This window comes from Gobius niger (genome assembly GCF_951799975.1).
Source record: "Gobius niger genome assembly, chromosome: 22".
Taxonomy (NCBI): Eukaryota; Metazoa; Chordata; class Actinopteri; order Gobiiformes; family Gobiidae; genus Gobius; species Gobius niger.
Window position 1 is genome coordinate 9,377,428 of NC_136873.1, and position 19,764 is coordinate 9,397,191.

General features: G+C 33.5%; 1 protein-coding gene across 1 annotated transcript; it reads right to left on the reverse strand.

The window, feature by feature from the left end:
• Window positions 1–972: 972 nt before the first annotated feature.
• On the reverse strand, window positions 973–19,454 carry LOC306981586 (band 4.1-like protein 4A). The gene is made up of 15 exons (XM_079581194.1): window positions 19,440–19,454; window positions 18,056–18,386; window positions 17,170–17,212; window positions 16,153–16,228; window positions 15,915–16,002; window positions 14,810–14,898; window positions 14,182–14,245; window positions 14,001–14,092; window positions 10,533–10,709; window positions 10,378–10,467; window positions 6,908–6,964; window positions 6,680–6,835; window positions 2,760–2,795; window positions 2,376–2,444; window positions 973–1,138 (listed from the first exon to the last, which is right to left on the reverse strand). The coding sequence occupies exons 2-15, from the start codon at window positions 18,323–18,325 to the stop codon at window positions 1,003–1,005; spliced, it is 1,443 nt and encodes a 480-aa protein (XP_079437320.1). The 5' UTR covers window positions 18,326–18,386; window positions 19,440–19,454; the 3' UTR covers window positions 973–1,002.
• Between the last annotated feature and the right edge of the window lie 310 nt (window positions 19,455–19,764).

Genomic DNA, 19,764 nt, shown 5'->3' on the forward strand with positions numbered 1-19,764 from the left:
TCATTTTTTGTCATATTTTTGTCATTTTTTGTCAATTTTTTGTAATTTTTTTGTCAATTTTTTATCACATTTTTGTCATTTTTTTCCATCATTTTTGTTGCGTATTCAACTTTTTTTTGTCATTTTTTGTCAAATTTAAAAAAAAAATGTAGTCAATTTTTTATACATTTTTTGTAATTTTTTGTCAATTTTTTCGTCAATTTTTTGTCATTTTTCTTGGTCATTTTTTGTCCATTTTTTGGTAAATTTTTTATCACATTTTTGTCATTTTTTCGTCAATTTTTTATCACATATTTATCACATTTTTGTCATTTTTTCCCCATCATTTTTGTTGGGTATTCAACTTTTTTTGTAATTTTTTGTCAAATTTTTGTCACATTTTGGTCATTTTTTTGTCCATTTTTTTTTTATCACATTTTTATCATTTTTTTCAACAATGTTTCGTCACTTCTTTGTCACATTTCCATCATTGTTTTCGTCTCAGTTTTGTTGCTATTTTCTCACCTTTTTTCCAGAAGCTTTTGGATTGGGGTAAAGCTAAACTGGAGAAAATGTGCTCGGTTCAGGCGGGAGTTAAGGGTTAGGGTTAAAAAAAAATATTTCCATTGTATAATTGGATGTACAATATCCCTCAGTCCTTCGTCTTTCCTGTCAGCGTAGGATTTTCTCTCCAAGACAATTAATAAGTTAAAAAATCACAACCTTCTACGACACCTGCAGTTGCGCTCACGGCCTCCAGGGGGAAGAGTTACTTAGTGCTGCTTTAAATGCAAAATGGTTAAATGATTCTATGTACACAGATATGGTTAGTGGAGCGGGTCACACTGTTTTTAATGCAGGCTAGCTGATACCATAGGCATGCACTAGCCTAGCACTAGCCTAGCACTAGCCTAGCACTAGCCTAGCACTAGCCTAGCACTAGCCTAGTGCCACGAAACTCTCCAAATAAAGTAATATCTCAGCAACAGGGGGGGGAGTTCAGCCTCCAGTCCTCCAGGTGCATCATGGGAGCTGACCGACGGACGTGTCGGCCGCCGTGACGACAGGAAGGGGCGGGACCAGCTCCGAGGCCGACGCCCACGGCCGCGGTCTCCGCCCACGCGCAGAACGCCGCGCTCTGACTGGCCGCTCGCTCACTCTGGACACAAACAAAACCACAGGAGGGAAAGTGTGAATTAACCCCTTAACTCCCGCCTGAACCGAGTGCATTTACTCCAGTTTGGCTTTACCCCAATCCAAAAGCTTCTGAGAAAAAAGTGAGAAAATAGAGACAAAACTGAGACGAAAACAATGATGGAAATGTGACAAAGAAGTGACGAAAAATGTATGAAAAAGTGGCAAAAATGTTACAAGAAATTAACAAAAAAGTGATGAAAAAATAACAAAAATTTGACAAAAAAAAACGACAAAAAAATGACAAAAAAATGACAAAAAATGGAAAAAAATGGAAAAAAATGACAAAAATGTGACAAAAAATGACAAAAAAATGACAAAAAATTGACAAAAAAATGACAAAAAATTGACAAAAATGTGACAAAAAAATGACAAAAAAATGACAAAAAATGGAAAAAAACCCGACAAAAAGCGACACAAATTTGATAAAAAAAAACACAAAAAATGGCAAAGTTTGATTTAAAAAATGATGAAAAAATGACAAAAATGTGACAAAAAATGTATTTAAAAAATTACAAAAAAATGATAAAAATGTGACAAAAAAATGACAAAAAAATGACAAAAAAATGACAAAAAATGGAAAAAAAACGACAAAAAACGACACAAATTTGATTAAAAACCACAAAAAATGGCAAAGTTTGATTAAAAAAATGATGAAAAAATGACAAAAATGTGACAAAAAATGTATTAAAAAAATTACAAAAAAATGATAAAAACGTGACAAAAAATGACCAAAAAAAACACCAAAAATGACAAAAATGTGACAAAAAAATGACAAAAATGTGACAAAAAAATGACAAAAATGTGACAAAAAAATGATAAAAATGTGACAAAAAAAGACAAAAAATGACAAAAAAGTTACAAAAATGAGTTGAATTCCCAACAAAAAAATGATGGGAAAAAAAAATAATCTGGTGACGTGAGGAAAAAGATCCTCTCGGTTCAGGCGGGAGTGAAGAGGTTAACCTATGAACCGAGTTTGGCTTTACCCAAATCTGAAAGCTTCTGGAAGAAAGTGTCAAAACAGCGACAATAAACAAATGACAAGCACAGACTAAACAGTGATGAAAAACCAACAACAAAGTAACAAAGAGCAACAAGATAAAGTGACATAAACACAAGAAAACAGAGACAAAAAAGCAACAGCTCGTGATGAAACAAGAAAAACGACCAGAACAAAAGAGCAGGAGGATCAGACTGACCGGACGGACGTGAAGCCGATCTCCTCCGTCTCTCGCTGTAAACGCTCGTCAGGCTCCAGCAGCTGCGTCCTGAAACAAACCGAGCAGAGGGTTTAACCAGCAGGGGGCGCTACAACGGAGCCACGGAGCACATATACAGCAACACGGAACCAGGAAAGAAGATAAAAGGAAATACTTCACTACAAAAATGAAAAAAAGAGCTAAAAAAATGCCACAGAAAACAATACAAAACCAAAAGAATTGATGAAACTGTTGAAAATGTAAAGAAAAAGAGAAGAAGAAACAACTAAACATCACATAAACGACAATATAAAGCTATAAAACTCAAACTTCAAAACTAGAACAACAGATAAAAGCAGAAAAACAGAATGAAACGTGGCTCACTGGATGTGTTTCCAAACGGCGGCGTCTGGACTTCGGCTGAAAACGAGAAAAACAGGAACTTTTAACAAATATCAGACCCTTCATGTGTTTTCACAATAAAACCGTTAAATGTTTCATGTTTTCACAATAAAAGCCTTAAAGGTTTAATGTTTTCACAGTAAAACCGTTAAATGTTTTCACAATAAAAGCCTTAAATGTTTCATGTTTTCACAATAAAAGCCTTAAATGTTTAGTGTTTTCACAATAAAAGCCTTAAATGTTTCATGTTTTCACAATAAAAGCCTTAAATGTTTAGTGTTTTCACAATAAAAGCCTTAAATGTTTAGTGTTTTCACAATAAAAGCCTTAAATGTTTCATGTTTTCACAATAAAAGCCTTAAATGTTTAGTGTTTTCACAATAAAAACCTTAAATGTTTCATGTTTTCACAATAAAAGCCTTAAATGTTTAATGTTTTCACAATAAAAGCCTTAAATGTTTAATGTTTTCACAATAAAAGTCTTAAATGTTTAATGTTTTCACAATAAAAGCCTTAAATGTTTCATGTTTTCACAATAAAAGTCTTAAATGTTTCATGTTTTCACAATAAAAGCCTTAAATGTTTAATGTTTTCACAATAAAAGCCTTAAATGTTTCATGTTTTCACAATAAAAGCCTTAAATGTTTAATGTTTTCACAATAAAAGCCTTAAATGTTTCATGTTTTCACAATAAAAGTCTTAAATGTTTAATGTTTTCACAATAAAAGTCTTAAATGTTTCATGTTTTCACAATAAAAGCCTTAAATGTTTCATGTTTTTACAATAAAAGCCTTAAATGTTTCATGTTTTCACAATAAAAGCCTTAAATGTTTCATGTTTTCACAATAAAAGCCTTAAATGTTTAGCGTTTTCACAATAAAAGCCTTAAATGTTTCATGTTTTCACAATAAAAGTCTTAAATGTTTCATGTTTTCGCAATAAAAGTCTTAAATGTTTCATGTTTTCACAATAAAAGTCTTAAATGTTTCATGTTTTCACAATAAAAGTCTTAAATGTTTAATGTTTTCACAATAAAAGTCTTAAATGTTTAGTGTTTTCACAATAAAAGTCTTAAATGTTTCATGTTTTCACAATAAAAGCCTTAAATGATTCATGTTTTCACAATAAAAGCCTTAAATGTTTCATGTTTTCACAATAAAAGCCTTAAATGTTTAGTGTTTTCACAATAAAAGACTTAAATGTTTCATGTTTTCACAATAAAAGTCTTAAATGTTTCAAGTTTTCACAATAAAAGCCTTAAATGTTTCATGTTTTCACAATAAAAGCCTTAAATGTTTAGCGTTTTCACAATAAAAGCTTTAAATGTTTCATGTTTTTACAATAAAAGCCTTAAATGTTTAGCGTTTTCACAATAAAAGCCTTAAATGTTTAGCGTTTTCACAATAAAAGCCTTAAATGTTTAGTGTTTTCACAATAAAAGCCTTAAATGTTTCATGTTTTCACAATAAAAGCCTTAAATGTTTCATGTTTTCTCAATAAAAGCCTTAAATGTTTCATGTTTTCACAATAAAAGCCTTAAATGTTTAATGATTTCACAATAAAAGCCTTAAATGTTTCATGTTTTCACAATAAAAGTCTTAAATGTTTCAAGTTTTCACAATAAAAGTCTTAAATGTTTCATGTTTTCACAATAAAAGCCTTAAATGTTTAATGATTTCACAATAAAAGCCTTAAATGTTTCATGTTTTCACAATAAAAGCCTTAAATGTTTCATGTTTTCTCAATAAAAGCCTTAAATGTTTCATGTTTTTACAATAAAAGCCTTAAATGTTTCATGTTTTTACAATAAAAGCCTTAAATGTTTCATGTTTTCACAATAAAAGCCTTAAATGTTTCATGTTTCTCAATAAAAGCCTTAAATGTTTCATGTTTTCACAATAAAAGCCTTAAATGTTTAGTGTTTTCACAATAAAAGCCTTAAATGTTTCATGTTTTCACAATAAAAGCCTTAAATGTTTCATGTTTTCACAATAAAAGTCTTAAATGTTTCATGTTTTCACAATATAAGTCTTAAATGTTTCATGTTTTCATAATAAAAGTCTTAAATGTTTAATGTTTTCACAATAAAAGCCTTAAATGTTTCATGTTTTCACAATAAAAGTCTTAAATGTTTCATGTTTTCACAATAAAAGCCTTAAATGTTTCATGTTTTCACAATAAAAGCCTTAAATGTTTCATGTTTTCACAATAAAAGCCTTAAATGTTTCATGTTTTCTCAATAAAAGCCTTAAATGTTTCATGTTTTCACAATAAAAGCCTTAAATGTTTCATGTTTTCACAATAAAAGCCTTAAATGTTTCATGTTTTCTCAATAAAAGCCTTAAATGTTTCATGTTTTCTCAATAAAAGCCTTAAATGTTTCATGTTTTCACAATAAAAGCCTTAAATGTTTCATGTTTTCACAATAAAAGCCTTAAATGTTTAGTGTTTTCACAATAAAAGCCTTAAATGTTTAGTGTTTTCACAATAAAAGTCTTAAATGTTGAATGTTTTCACAATAAAAGCCTTAAATGTTTAGTGTTTTCACAATAAAAGCCTTAAATGTTTCATGTTTTCACAATAAAAGTCTTAAATGTTTCATGTTTTCACAATAAAAGTCTTAAATGTTTCATGTTTTCACAATAAAAGCCTTAAATGTTTCATGTTTTCACAATAAAAGTCTTAAATGTTTCATGTTTTCACAATAAAAGTCTTAAATGTTTAATGTTTTCACAATAAAAGCCTTAAATGTTTCATGTTTTCACAATAAAAGTCTTAAATGTTTAATGTTTTCACAATAAAAGCCTTAAATGTTTAGCGTTTTCACAATAAAAGCCTTAAATGTTTCATGTTTTCACAATAAAAGCCTTAAATGTTTAATGTTTTCACAATAAAAGCCTTAAATGTTTCATGTTTTCACAATAAAAGTCATAAATGTTTCATGTTTTCACAATAAAAGCCTTAAATGTTTCATGTTTTCACAATAAAAGCCTTAAATGTTTAATGTTTTCACAATAAAAGCCTTAAATGTTTAGTGTTTTCACAATAAAAGTCTTAAATGTTTAATGTTTTCACAATAAAAGCCTTAAATGTTTCATGTTTTCACAATAAAAGCCTTAAATGTTTAGTGTTTTCACAATAAAAGCCTTAAATGTTTCATGTTTTCACAATAAAAGCCTTAAATGTTTCATGTTTTCACAATAAAAGCCTTAAATGTTTAATGTTTTCACAATAAAAGCCTTAAATGTTTAATGTTTTCACAATAAAAGCCTTAAATGATTCATGTTTTCACAATAAAAGCCTTAAATGATTCATGTTTTCACAATAAAAGCCTTAAATGATTCATGTTTTCACAATAAAAGCCTTAAATGATTCATGTTTTCACAATAAAAGCCTTAAATGTTTAATGTTTTCACAATAAAAGCCTTAAATGTTTAATGATTTCACAATAAAAGCCTTAAATGTTTCATGTTTTCACAAAAAAAGCCTTAAATGATTCATGTTTTCACAATAAAAGCCTTAAATGTTTAGTGTTTTCACAATAAAAGCCTTAAATGTTTAATGTTTTCACAATAAAAGCCTTAAATGTTTCATGTTTTCACAATAAAAGCCTTAAATGTTTAATGTTTTCACAATAAAAGCCTTAAATGTTTCATGTTTTCACAATAAAAGCCTTAAATGTTGAATGTTTTCACAATAAAAGCCTTAAATGTTTAATGATTTCACAATAAAAGCCTTAAATGTTTAATGTTTTCACAATAAAAGCCTTAAATGTTTCATGTTTTCACAATAAAAGCCTTAAATGTTTAGCGTTTTCACAATAAAAGCCTTAAATGTTTCATGTTTTCACAATAAAAGCCTTAAATGTGCTGCGTTTTCACAATAAAAGCTTTTTTTCTCACGATCGGTTCCCGCGGCGACGGTGGGCGGAGTCAGGCGTGTGTCTCCGCCTCTGCCGCCGCTCGCTCCGCTCCGATTCGCTGCTGCTGTTGCCGTGGGAACGAGCCCGGCGACGCGGCGCTCCGATTGGCCGCTCGCCGTCCAGGCTCCGGCTGCGTCTGCGATAGCCAATCAGAGACGAGTGTCAGGGACGTGATGCGCATGCGGCGCGTGTGACGGCAGAGACCGACCTGTGGGGGCGCTGTGGGTCTGCGGAGCTCACGGGAAACCGCGGCTGGAACAATCCCCTGAAGAAGAGGAAACACAAATCATATTTGGACATGGACAAAAACATAAAGATACAACCAAAAATAAAATCTATTGATCTAATATACAAAAACACAATACAAATGCAAAAAGTGCTAAAACTACAACTCAAAATCTATAAGGCTATAAAAAACTGGTAAAAAATACAAAAACAAAAATATGAATGATACTAAAACTGAAAAACTACGAAACCCAAGAAACCCAATAAAAAGACTAAAAAGAAAAAAATATTAACAATAAGAGCAAAAATACTAAAATACAACAAATGATTTATATACATTTAAAAAATGCACAAAATACTACAAATAAAACTCAAAATTGATAAAGCTATAAAAAATACATAAAATACAAAAACTACAAAAATATGAATAATTCTCAAACTGAAAAACTAAGAAACCCAAGAAACCTAATAAAATAATAATAATAAAAAGAGCAAAAATACAACAAATGATATACATAAATTAAAAAAATGCCCAAAATACTACAAATAAAACTCAAAATCTATAAAGCTATAAAAAAATACATAAAATACAAAAACTACAAAAAATATCAATTATACTAAAACTGAAAAACTACAAAATAAAAAAAGTATATATAAATATATATATACATATATGAATACATAAGTAGTAAGAAAAAGTACAAAAAAATACAAACTACAAAAATACTAATATATTCTAAAACTGCAAAACTACAAAAGAAATACAAAAATATATGAACATGTTAAGCTGCAAAATTCAATAAAAACTACAACAATAAAGAATATTACAAAACAAAAAACTGAAGAAAACAATATGAAAATATAACCAAAGGAACCCAATAAAAAGACTAAGAATAAAAAAATATATTAATAAAAAGAGCAAAAATACAACAAATGACAAATATAAATTTAAAAAATGCCCAAAATACTACAAATAAAACTCAAAATCGATAAAGCTATAAACAAAATACATAAAATACAAAAACTACAAAAATATGAATAAATACTAAAGCTGAAAAACTACGAAACCCAAGAAACCCAATAAAAACACTAAAAATAAAAAAAATATTAATAAAAAGAAGAAAAATAAAACAAATGATGTATATAAATTTAAAAAATGCCTGAAACACTACAATTAAAACTAATACTAATAATACTAAAACTGAAAAACTACCAAATAAAAAAGTATATAACATATATAAATATATATATATATATATATAAGTATATATAGTAACGTACAAAACTAAAAACTGAAGAAAATAAAATGAAAATACAACCAAAGAAACCCAATAAAAAGACTAAAGAAAAGACTAAAAAAAATCTTAATAAAAAGAGCAAAAATACAACAAATGATATACATCAATTAAAAAAATGCCCAAAATACTACAAATAAAACTCCAAATCTATAAAGTTATAAAAACAACATAAAATACAAAAACTACAAAAATATCAATTATACTAAAGCTGAAAAACTACACAATAAAAAAAGTATATATAAATATATATAAACATATATGAATACATAAGTACTGAGTAAAAGTTGAAATCTATAAAGCTACAGTACAAAAAAATACAAACTACAAAAATACTAATAAATTCGAAAACTGCAAAACTACAAAAGAAATACAAAAATATATGAACATGTTAAGCTGCAAAATTCAATAAAAACTACAACAATAAAGAATATTACGAAACAAAAAACTGAAAATACAACTAAAGAAACCCAATAAAAAGACTAAGACTAAAAAAAATATTAATAAAAAGAGCAAAAATACAACAAATGACAAATATAAATTTAAAAAATGCCCAAAATACTACAAATAAAATTCAAAATCGATAGCTATAAAAAAAAATACATAAAATACAAAAACTACAAAAATATGAATAATACTAAAGCTGAAAAACTACAAAACCCAAGAAACCCAATAAAAAGACTAAAAATTAAAAATATTAATTAAAAAGAGGAAAAATACTAAAATACAACAAATGATATACAAAAATTAAAAAAAATGCCCAAATCTATAAAACAAAAAAAAATACATAAAATACAAAAACTACAAAAATATGAATAATACTAAAACTGAACTACAAAATAAAAAAAGTATATACACATATATAAATATATACATATATAAATATATATATAGATAAATATATAAGTACTAAGTAAAAGTTGAAATCTATAAAGCTACTGTAGAAAAAAATACAAACTACGAAAATACTAATATATTCTGAAACTGAAAAACTACAAAAGAAATACTTTAAAATACAAAAATATATGAACATGTTCAGCTGCAAAATTCAATAAAAACTACAAACAATTAAAAAAAAATATAACAAAGAGAGAAAAAATACTAAAATACAACAAATGATATATACATAGATTAAAAAAAAATGACCAAAATCTACAAATAAAAAACGAAATCTACAAAGCTATAAAAAAAAATGAATAAATACTAAAACTACAAAAGGATAAAAACAAGTAAATATACATCTATATATATAAGAACTAAAAGTAAAAGTCGAAATCTATAAAGCTACTGTACAAAAAATACAAACTACAAAAACACTAATATATTCTGAAACTGAATAACTACAAAAGAAATATATCAAAATACAAAAATATATGAACATGTTAAGCTGCAAAATTCAATAAAAACTACAAACAATGAAGAATATTAATAAATACTGAAACTGAAAACCTACAAAACTAAAAACTGAAGAAAATAATATGAAAATACGACCAAAGAAACCCAATAAAAAGACTAAGAATGAAAAAATATATATTAATAAAAAGAGCAAAAATACAACAAATGACACATATAAATTCAAAAAATGCCCGAAATACTACAAATAAAACTCAAAATCTATAAAGCTATAAAAAAACACATAAAATACAAAAACTACAAAAATATGAATAAATACTAAAACTGAAAAACTACAAAATAAAAAAAGTATATATACATATATAGATATACATACATATATGAATATATAAGTACTAAGTAAAAGTTGAAAGCTACAGTACAAAAAAATACAAAAATACTAATATATTCTAAAACTGAAAAACTACAAAAGAAACACATCAAAATACAAAAAATATATGAACATGTTAAGCTGCAAAATTCAATAAAAACTACAAACAATAAAGAATATTAATTAAAAACCTACAAAACTAAAAACTGAAGAAAATAATCTGAAAATGCAATCAAAGAAACCCAATAAAATGACTATTAATTAATAAAAAAGAGCAAAAATACTAAAATACAACAGATGAAATATATAAATTGGAAAAATGCCCAAAATGCTCAAAATAAAACTCAAAATCGATAAAACTATGAAGAAAATACATAAAATGGAAAAACATGAATAAACAGGAAAACAGAAAAACTACAAATATTGTTGACATACCCGGAGTGAGCGCCGTTTTCCCAGGGTGCATTGCTGCTGCTGCTCTGAGGTGTGGCCCCGCCCCCTGTGGAGGAAGCCCCGCCCACCGTCCTGAAATCAGAAACCCATGAATATATAATACAGAGGTGTTCCTGCTGCTGTTGGTGCAGTCTGACCTGGAGACTGCAGGGGGCGCCGTCTGCACCACTTCCCCGTCTGAGCGCAGAGGAGCTTTCTGATTGGAGGATTCGGTAAGAGCCGAATTGTGATTGGTGGAGCTGAAGCGCGGCAGCACGAGCGCCCGGAGGCTGGTCGCGGGTTTGATTCCCTGAGGATCCGCTCCGCATTGCATTCTGGGAAATAAACCAAAAGGTACAAGAGTAAAGAGAGTAAAGAGTAAAGAGTAAAGAGTGAGGTGCAGTAGTAGCAGTGCACTATGACCACTAGGAAAGAAAAAAGCTAAGATACTAAAAAAAAAAAGAAAAATTACAAATGGAAACAACAAAAAATAAATAACTAAAAATAAAACAAACCAAAAAAATACAAAGAAAATTACAGAAAAATAAATAAATTCAAAATATTCCTAACAAATAAAAAAACACAAACAAAAAAATACAAACATGAAAAATACAAATTGAAAGATACAAATATAAAAAGCAACAACAAAAATGACAATAGATTAAATTAAAAAAAATAAAAGAACAAAATAAAAGAAATGAATAAAGATAAATTATGAAAAAAAAAAAATTAAACTAAAGTAATGTATGAGGAGTGAGTGCAAATAGCCGCAGTAGCGTGATGTGACCTGTAGGAGGCTTTAGTGTAAGGTGCAGAAGCGTCAAAACAGTGACGAAAAATGGATGAAAAATTGACGAAAAAATGACGAAAAAATTACAAAAATGTGACAAAAATGTGACAAAAAAATTAAAAAAATGTGACAAAAAATGTGACAAAAAATACACAAATGTGACAAAAATGTGACAAAAATGTGACAAAAAAATTACAAAAATGTGACAAAAAATGTGACAAAAAAATTACAAAAATGTGACAAAAATGTGACAAAAAAATTACAAAAATGTGACAAAAAATTGTTGAAAAAATTACAACAATGTGACAAAAAAACACAAAAATGTGACAAAAAATGTGACAAAAAATGTGACAAAAATGTGACAAAAATGTGACAAAAAAATTACAAAAATGTGACAAAAAATGTGACAAAAAATGTGACTAAAAAATTACAAAAAAATTACAAAAAAATTACAAAAATGTGACAAAAAATGTGAAAAAAATGTGACAAAAAATACAAAAATGTGACAAAAATGTGAAAAAAATGTGACAAAAAATACAAAAATGTGACAAAAAATTGTTGAAAAAATTACAACAATGTGACAAAAAAAAAGACAATAATGTGATAAAAAATGGATGAAAAAATGACAAAAATGTGACAAAAAAATTACAAAAAAATTACAAAAATGTGACAAAAAAATGACAAAAATGTGACAAAAAATGACAAAAATGTGACAAAAAATGTGACAAAAATGTGACAAAAAATGTGACAAAAATGTGACAAAAATGTGACAAAAAAAAGACAAAAATGTGATAAAAAATGGATGAAAAAATGACAAAAATGTGACAAAAAATGTGTGACCTGTAGGAGGCTTTGGTATAAGCTGCAGTAGCGTGGTGTGACCTGTGTGAGGTGTAGTAGCGTGGTGTGACCTGTAGAAGGCTTTAGTATAAGGTGCAGTAGCGTGGTGTGACCTGTAGAAGGCTTTAGTATAAGGTGCAGTAGCGTGGTGTGACCTGTAGGAGGCTTTAGTGTAAGGTGCAGTAGCGTGGTGTGACCTGTAGGAGGCTTTAGCATAAGGTGCAGTAGCGTGGTGTGACCTGTGTGAGGTGCAGTAGCGTGGTGTGACCTGTAGAAGGCTTTAGTATAAGGTGCAGTAGCGTGGTGTGACCTGTAGAAGGCTTTAGTATAAGGTGCAGTAGCGTGGTGTGACCTGTGTGAGGTGTAGTAGCGTGGTGTGACCTGTAGGAGGCTTTAGTATAAGGTGCAGTAGCGTGGTGTGACCTGTGTGAGGTGCAGTAGCGTGGTGTGACCTGTAGGAGGCTTTAGCATAAGGTGCAGTAGCGTGGTGTGACCTGTAGGAGGCTTTAGCATAAGGTGCAGTAGCGTGGTGTGACCTGTAGGAGGTGCAGTAGCGTGGTGTGACCTGTAGGAGGCTTTAGTGTAAGCTGCAGTAGCGTGGTGTGACCTGTAGGAGGCTTTAGTTTAAGGTGCAGTAGCGTGGTGTGACCTGTAGGAGGCTTTAGTATAAGGTGCAGTAGCGTGGTGTGACCTGTAGGAGGCTTTAGCATAAGGTGCAGTAGCGTGGTGTGACCTGTAGGAGGCTTTAGTATAAGGTGCAGTAGCGTGGTGTGACCTGTAGGAGGCTTTAGCATAAGGTGCAGTAGCGTGGTGTGACCTGTAGGAGGCTTTAGTATGAGGTGCAGTAGCGTGGTGTGACCTGTGTGAGGTGCAGTAGCGTGGTGTGACCTGTAGGAGGCTTTAGTGTAAGGTGCAGTAGCGTGGTGTGACCTGTAGGAGGCTTTAGTGTAAGGTGCAGTAGCGTGGTGTGACCTGTAGGAGGCTTTAGTATAAGGTGCAGTAGCGTGGTGTGACCTGTAGGAGGCTTTAGTGTAAGGTGCAGTAGCGTGGTGTGACCTGTGTGAGGTGCAGTAGCGTGGTGTGACCTGTAGGAGGCTTTAGTGTAAGGTGCAGTAGCGTGGTGTGACCTGTAGGAGGCTTTAGTGTAAGGTGCAGTAGCGTGGTGTGACCTGTAGGAGGCTTTAGTATAAGGTGCAGTAGCGTGGTGTGACCTGTAGGAGGCTTTAGTGTAAGGTGCAGTAGCGTGGTGTGACCTGTAGGAGGCTTTAGTATAAGGTGCAGTAGCGTGGTGTGACCTGTAGGAGGCTTTAGTATAAGGTGCAGTAGCGTGGTGTGACCTGTAGAAGGCTTTAGTATAAGGTGCAGTAGCGTGGTGTGACCTGTAGGAGGCTTTAGTATAAGGTGCAGTAGCGTGGTGTGACCTGTAGGAGGCTTTAGTATAAGGTGCAGTAGCGTGGTGTGACCTGTAGAAGGCTTTAGTGTAAGGTGCAGTAGCGTGGTGTGACCTGTAGAAGGCTTTAGTGTAAGGTGCAGTAGCGTGGTGTGACCTGTAGGAGGCTTTAGTGTAAGGTGCAGTAGCGTGGTGTGACCTGTAGGAGGCTGTAGTATAAGGTGCAGTAGCGTGGTGTGACCTGTAGGAGGCTTTAGTGTAAGGTGCAGTAGCGTGGTGTGACCTGTAGGAGGCTGTAGTATAAGGTGCAGTAGCGTGGTGTGACCTGTAGGAGGCTTTAGTATAAGGTGCAGTAGCGTGGTGTGACCTGTAGGAGGCTGTAGTATAAGGTGCAGTAGCGTGGTGTGACCTGTAGGAGGTGCAGTAGCGTAGTGTGACCTGTAGGAGGCTTTAGTATAAGGTGCAGTAGCGTGGTGTGACCTGTAGAAGGCTTTAGTGTAAGGTGCAGTAGCGTGGTGTGACCTGTGTGAGGCTTTAGTATAAGGTGCAGTAGCGTGGTGTGACCTGTAGGAGGCTTTAGTATAAGGTGCAGTAGCGTGGTGTGACCTGTAGAAGGCGTGGTGCTGGACGCAGACGCTCCACAGCCGTTTGCAGTCGGCGCGAGACGGGCTCTGGAACAGGAAGGACGTCTCTGAGCCCTGGGGTATGACAGTGAGGTCACGGCGTTGATGTTTTATCACACGTTCATTCCGTGTTTAAGGGTCGATTCCGTGTTCGTGAGACTCACGTTCCTGTTGGCGACGCGAAGTTCAAACCTCTGCTTTTTGTAACGAAGCTTCGTGATTCTGCTCCTGAAGCAGAGAAAGATCAACTGCAGTCACGCTTTCAAAATAAAAGACCTTTGTTTACTCTTTAAGATAAACATGTTTTCATTCTTCAAAATAAAAGACCTTTGTTTATTCTTCAAAATAAAAGACCTTTGTTTACTCTTTAAACTAAAACTATTTTTTATTATTTTTACCGTTTTATATAAAATAGAAGCATTTGTTTACTGTTAAAACTAAAAATAATTTTACCGTTTGAAATTAAAGCCCTTTTTTATCCTTCAAAATAAAAGCCTTTGTTTACTCTTAAAAATAAAACTAATTTTTACTATTTTTACTGTTTGAAATAAAAGCTCTTTTTTATTCTTCAAAATAGAAGCATTTTCTTTACTTTTCAAAATAAAAGCCATTTTCTTATTCTTCAAAATAAAATACTTTATTCACTCTTCAAATTAAAAGCCATGTTTAACTCTTCAAAATAAAAGCTATTTCTTTACTCCCTGAGCCCCTAATTAACACTATGAAGTACAAGTATGTGTTGTATTGAAATATCGCAGTAAAAGTACACGCTGTACTGAAATATCGCAGTACCAGAAGTACTTCCCGACCAGAGTGCGGCTCCTGTAGATGACCACGCCCCCTGGAGTCGGACCCAGGAAGTACTCGCTCTGGTTCTGGCCCTGCAAAGCATCATGGGAGATGGAGTTCATGAGACAGTAAAGGATCGCAGTATAGTACGTGTAGTATTGAAGTATCGCAGTATAGTACGTGTAGTATTGAAGTATCACAGTATAGTACGTGTAGTATTGAAGTATCGCAGTATAGTACGTGTAGTATTGAAGTATCACAGTATAGTACGTGTAGTATTGAAGTATCACAGTATAGTACGTGTAGTATTGAAGTATCACAGTATAGTACGTGTTGTATTGAAGTATCACAGTATAGTACGTGTTGTATTGAAGTATCGCAGTATAGTACGTGTGTTGTGCAGTAGGATTGTAGTAGTTTTATAGTAGTACTGCAGTAGTAGTAGTAGTAGTAGCAGTAGTAGTAGTAGTAGTAGTAGTAGTAGTAGTAGTAGTAGTAGTAGTAGTAGTAGTAGCAGTAGTAGTAGTAGTAGTAGTAGTAGTAGTAGTAGTAGCAGTAGCAGTAGCAGTAGTAGTAGTAGTAGTAGTAGTAGTAGCAGTAGCAGTAGCAGTAGTAGTAGTAGTAGTAGCAGTAGCAGTAGCAGTAGCAGTAGCAGTAGTAGCAGTAGCAGTAGCAGTAGCAGTAGCAGTAGCAGTAGTAGTAGTAGCAGTAGCAGTAGCAGTAGCAGTAGCAGTAGTAGTAGTAGCAGTAGTAGCAGTAGTAGCAGTAGTAGCAGTAGTAGTAGTAGTAGTAGCAGTAGCAGTAGCAGTAGCAGTAGCAGTAGCAGTAGCAGTAGCAGTAGCAGTAGCAGCAGTAGCAGTAGCAGTAGCAGTAGCAGTAGCAGTAGTAGTAGCAGTAGTAGCAGTAGTAGTAGTAGTAGTAGTAGTAGTAGTAGTAGTAGTAGCAGTAGTAGCAGTAGTAGCAGCAGTAGTAGTAGTAGTAGTAGTAGTAGTAGTAGTAGTAGTAGTAGTAGTAGTAGTAGTAGTAGTAGCAGTAGCAGTAGCAGTAGCAGTAGTAGTAGTAGCAGTAGCAGTAGCAGTAGCAGTAGCAGTAGTAGTAGTAGTAGTACCTGTACTGTGAACAGAGAGACTCCGTACAGAGGGAGGGAACTGCACAGAGACAGAAACAGAGTCTGGGCCTCGCTCTGAGATACTCCTCTGGAAAATACACAAGTATATACAAGTACAACACAATACAAGTACACACAAGTACACACAAGTACACACAAGTACACACGAGTACACATAGACACTGGTGCATACATATGATCCTACTGCAGTACTCTGTGGTCTGTGGGCGGGGCTTACCTCAGGGCCCTGTAGATGGTGGTCACTTCCTGGTTGTGCTCTGACTCCGCCCCCTCACCGTAGTCTCCTCTCTGTGCTGGAGACAGAAGGAAACACAGTACGAGTATTTGCAGGAACAGTAGAAGTATTTGCAGGAACAGTAGAAGTATTTGTACTGACCCTGGAGGCGGAGCGCTTGGAGGCGGGGCCTGATGTGTGGTGGGAGGGGCATGTTGCCCATAACGACGTCCTGCTGCAGCTGCAGGAAAAACTGTGTCCTGCGGAAAAACAAGCCAATAATACACAAAACATGTACAATAGTCGACCGCACCTTAACACTTTAAAACGTCTGTAGCCTTTTACATTTGTTTTGCTTTTATGTGGTTTTTTTTTATTATCTACTCTCTTTTTTATGCCTTTAAATCAAATAAAAACATGACCCTGTGTCCTCTGTGACCTCTGACCCAGTGACCTCTGACCTGGTGACCTCTGACCCTGTGTCCTCTGTGACCTCTGTGACCCTGTGTCCTCTGTGACCTCTGACCTGTGACCTCTGACCCTGTGACCTCTGACCTGGTGCGTGGCTCCAGTCGATGCGGCTCCTCGGTGAAGAATCTGACCCTGTCTCCTCTGTGACCTCTGACCCCTGTGACCTCTGACCCTCTGACCCTGTCTCCTCTGTGACCTCTGACCCTCTGACCCCTGTGACCTCTGACCTCTGTGTCCTCTGTGACCCCTGTGACCTCTGACCCGGTGACCTCTGACCTGGTGCGTGGCTCCAGTCGATGCGGCTCCTCGGTGAAGAATCTGACCCTGTCTCCTCTGTGACCTCTGACCCTCTGACCCCTGTGACCTCTGACCCTGTGTCCTCTGTGACCTCTGACCCCTGTGACCTCTGACCTGGTGCGGGGCTCCAGTCGATGCGGCTCCTCGGTGAAGAATCTGACCCTGAAGTGAAGGACGTACGGAGGCCCGGCTGGGACAAAACAACAGGTGAGCTTCATCACAGAGACGGGACAGAGTAACAACAGAACTCACCGAGAGCCTGCTGGGAGAGAGGCCTCTGCGGGTCCAGCCACCACTGGGACACATATATATATATATATATGACAAATATATAACAAATATATCCATATATAACACATTAATATATAAGACCCTGCTGAGAGAGAGGCTTCTGCGGGTCCAGCCACCACTGGGACACATATATATAAATATATATACACAAATATATATATACAAATATAAATATATATATAACACATTAATATATAAGACCCTGCTGAGAGAGAGGCTTCTGCGGGTCCAGCCACCACTGGGACACATATATATATATATATAACAAATATAAATATATAACATATATATATATATATATATAACAAATATAAATATATAACATATATATATATATATATATATATATATATATATATATATATATATATATATATATAAAACAAATAGTCCAATTTTAGTCACAAAAATATCACTTTGACTAAATTTAAAACTAAATATTTGAGTCGACGAAATTAGCACTGGTTTATTCACAGCAGATTGTGCATAGCAAGTGCTAGCTAGCGCTAGCGTTAGCACGACACTAACATCATGCTAGCATTCTGCATTATTCATGTATTTATGGGCTGTTGAACCACTGCTCCTCCCCATGTCTTTGTTTCTTTATTTAGTAGAAACTATATTCATAATTCTGCATTTGTTAAAGTAGTTTTGTTTGTTTTCCCCCTGCACTGTTTTCAAACATGACCATATATGGGCGATTCCAGAGATGCGTCTTTATCTATTACAGGTTTTAACGCTTTTGAAAATATGTCTTATTTAAAAGGATAAGATCAGCTGCACTATTATCATTTTAATGAAGAAATGTTTTTATCATTTATTTTATTTTTCTAACATGACTTGGTACCGTTTGTCTCCGAGTGTCGTCGAACTTGAGCCCGAAGAACTGCGTCTGCTCCAGCTCCAGGTGAGCGCACACCTGCCGCAGCAGAAGCCCCGCCCTCGCCGCCCGCTGCCATGGAAACACAGGCGTGAGCCACAGGGAGGAGAATAAAGGGTTAAAGAAGCGCCTCAGCGCCACCTTCAGGCCGCTGTCCGCGCTCAGGCTCAGCGACGTGCCGTCCAATAGGAGCACTTCGCCGTAAAACTCCTCCCTGTTGCCACGGAAACAGGACATGTCGCTGGGCGGGAAACAAACCGGGGAGTCTTGGCCCTGCAGGTGAAGAACAGATAAAGTCCTTTGTCTATACTTCAAAATAAAAGCCAGTTTTTGCTCTTCAAAATAAAAGGCTATTTTTATTTTCAAAATAGAAGTCCCTTGTTTATTCTTCAGAATAAAGCACTTTTTTACTCTTCAAAATAAAAGTGAATATTTACATTTCAAAATAAAAGTAGTTTATTTACTCTTCAAAAATAAAATCACTTGTTTATTCTTCAAAATAAAAGCACTTTTTTACTGCTCAAAATACAAAACACAAAATGTGATCAATAAGGGGGAAGATTGGGACAAAACAATTTGAAAGAATTTGGAGAAAATTAAAAATCCAATTTTCTATTTTTTCATCGGATTTTTTGAGCTTTGAACCAAAAATTGTGTGGAGAAATTAAGATCTTTCAAAAAAAACTATGTCAAAATAAAAGTAGCTTATTTACTCTTCAAAAATGAGTCAATTTTTACTTTTTAAAATAAAAGCTTTTTGTTTACTCTTCAAAATAAAATCACTTTTTTACTCTTAAAAAATAAAAGCCCCTTGTTTACTATTAAAAATAAAAGCCTTTGTTTACTCTCCAAAAATAAAACCAATTTTTCCTCTTCAAAATAAAATCATTTTCTTTCCTCTTCAAAATAAAATCACTTTTTCACTCTTCAAAATAAAAGCCTTTTGTTTGCGCTTCAAAATAAAATCACTTTATTCTTCAAAATAAAAGCACTTTTTTACTGCTCAAAATATAAAACACAAAATGTGATCAATAAGGGGGAAGATTGGGACAAAAACATTTAAAGAATTTGGAGAAAAATAAAAATCAAATTTTATATTTTTTTCATCTGATTTTTTGAGTTTGAACCAAAAAAAAACAAGGATGAATGTAAAGTTTATTTTGTGTGTGGAGGAAAAATATCTTTAAAAAAAGAACTACCTCCATTTATTTCAGTTTCCTTGAATTTTCTCTTATTTTGAAGGCTTTTGTTTTGACACAAACTGATTCTCATTTTACAGGGTTTAATAAAATGTTATTTTCAAACATAAAGTTATGAACTCACCTGGGAGTTGCTATTTTACTTATTTCACTCTTCAAAATAAAAGTCTGTTGTTTCCTCTTCAAAATAAAAGTCTGTTGTTTCCTCTTCAAAATAAAAGCCCTGTCATGCTCCCTCGGTTTGCTCCTGGTGAATGTTGGAAAGTGATAAAGTAAATCCAGACGAGCTCAGCGTCCTCTCTGATCCGAGTCTCCCGGAGCGTGTCGTTATTGTGTCGTCGTTGTGTCGTTGTGTTGTGTCGCTGTGTCGTTGTGTCGTTGCCGTGGAGACGCTTCCTGGAACCTCCACAATAAAAGCCTTTGTTCAGAGCGCTCCTCACGTTACAGGATGTACTTCTAAGTTTTCAAAATACTGTG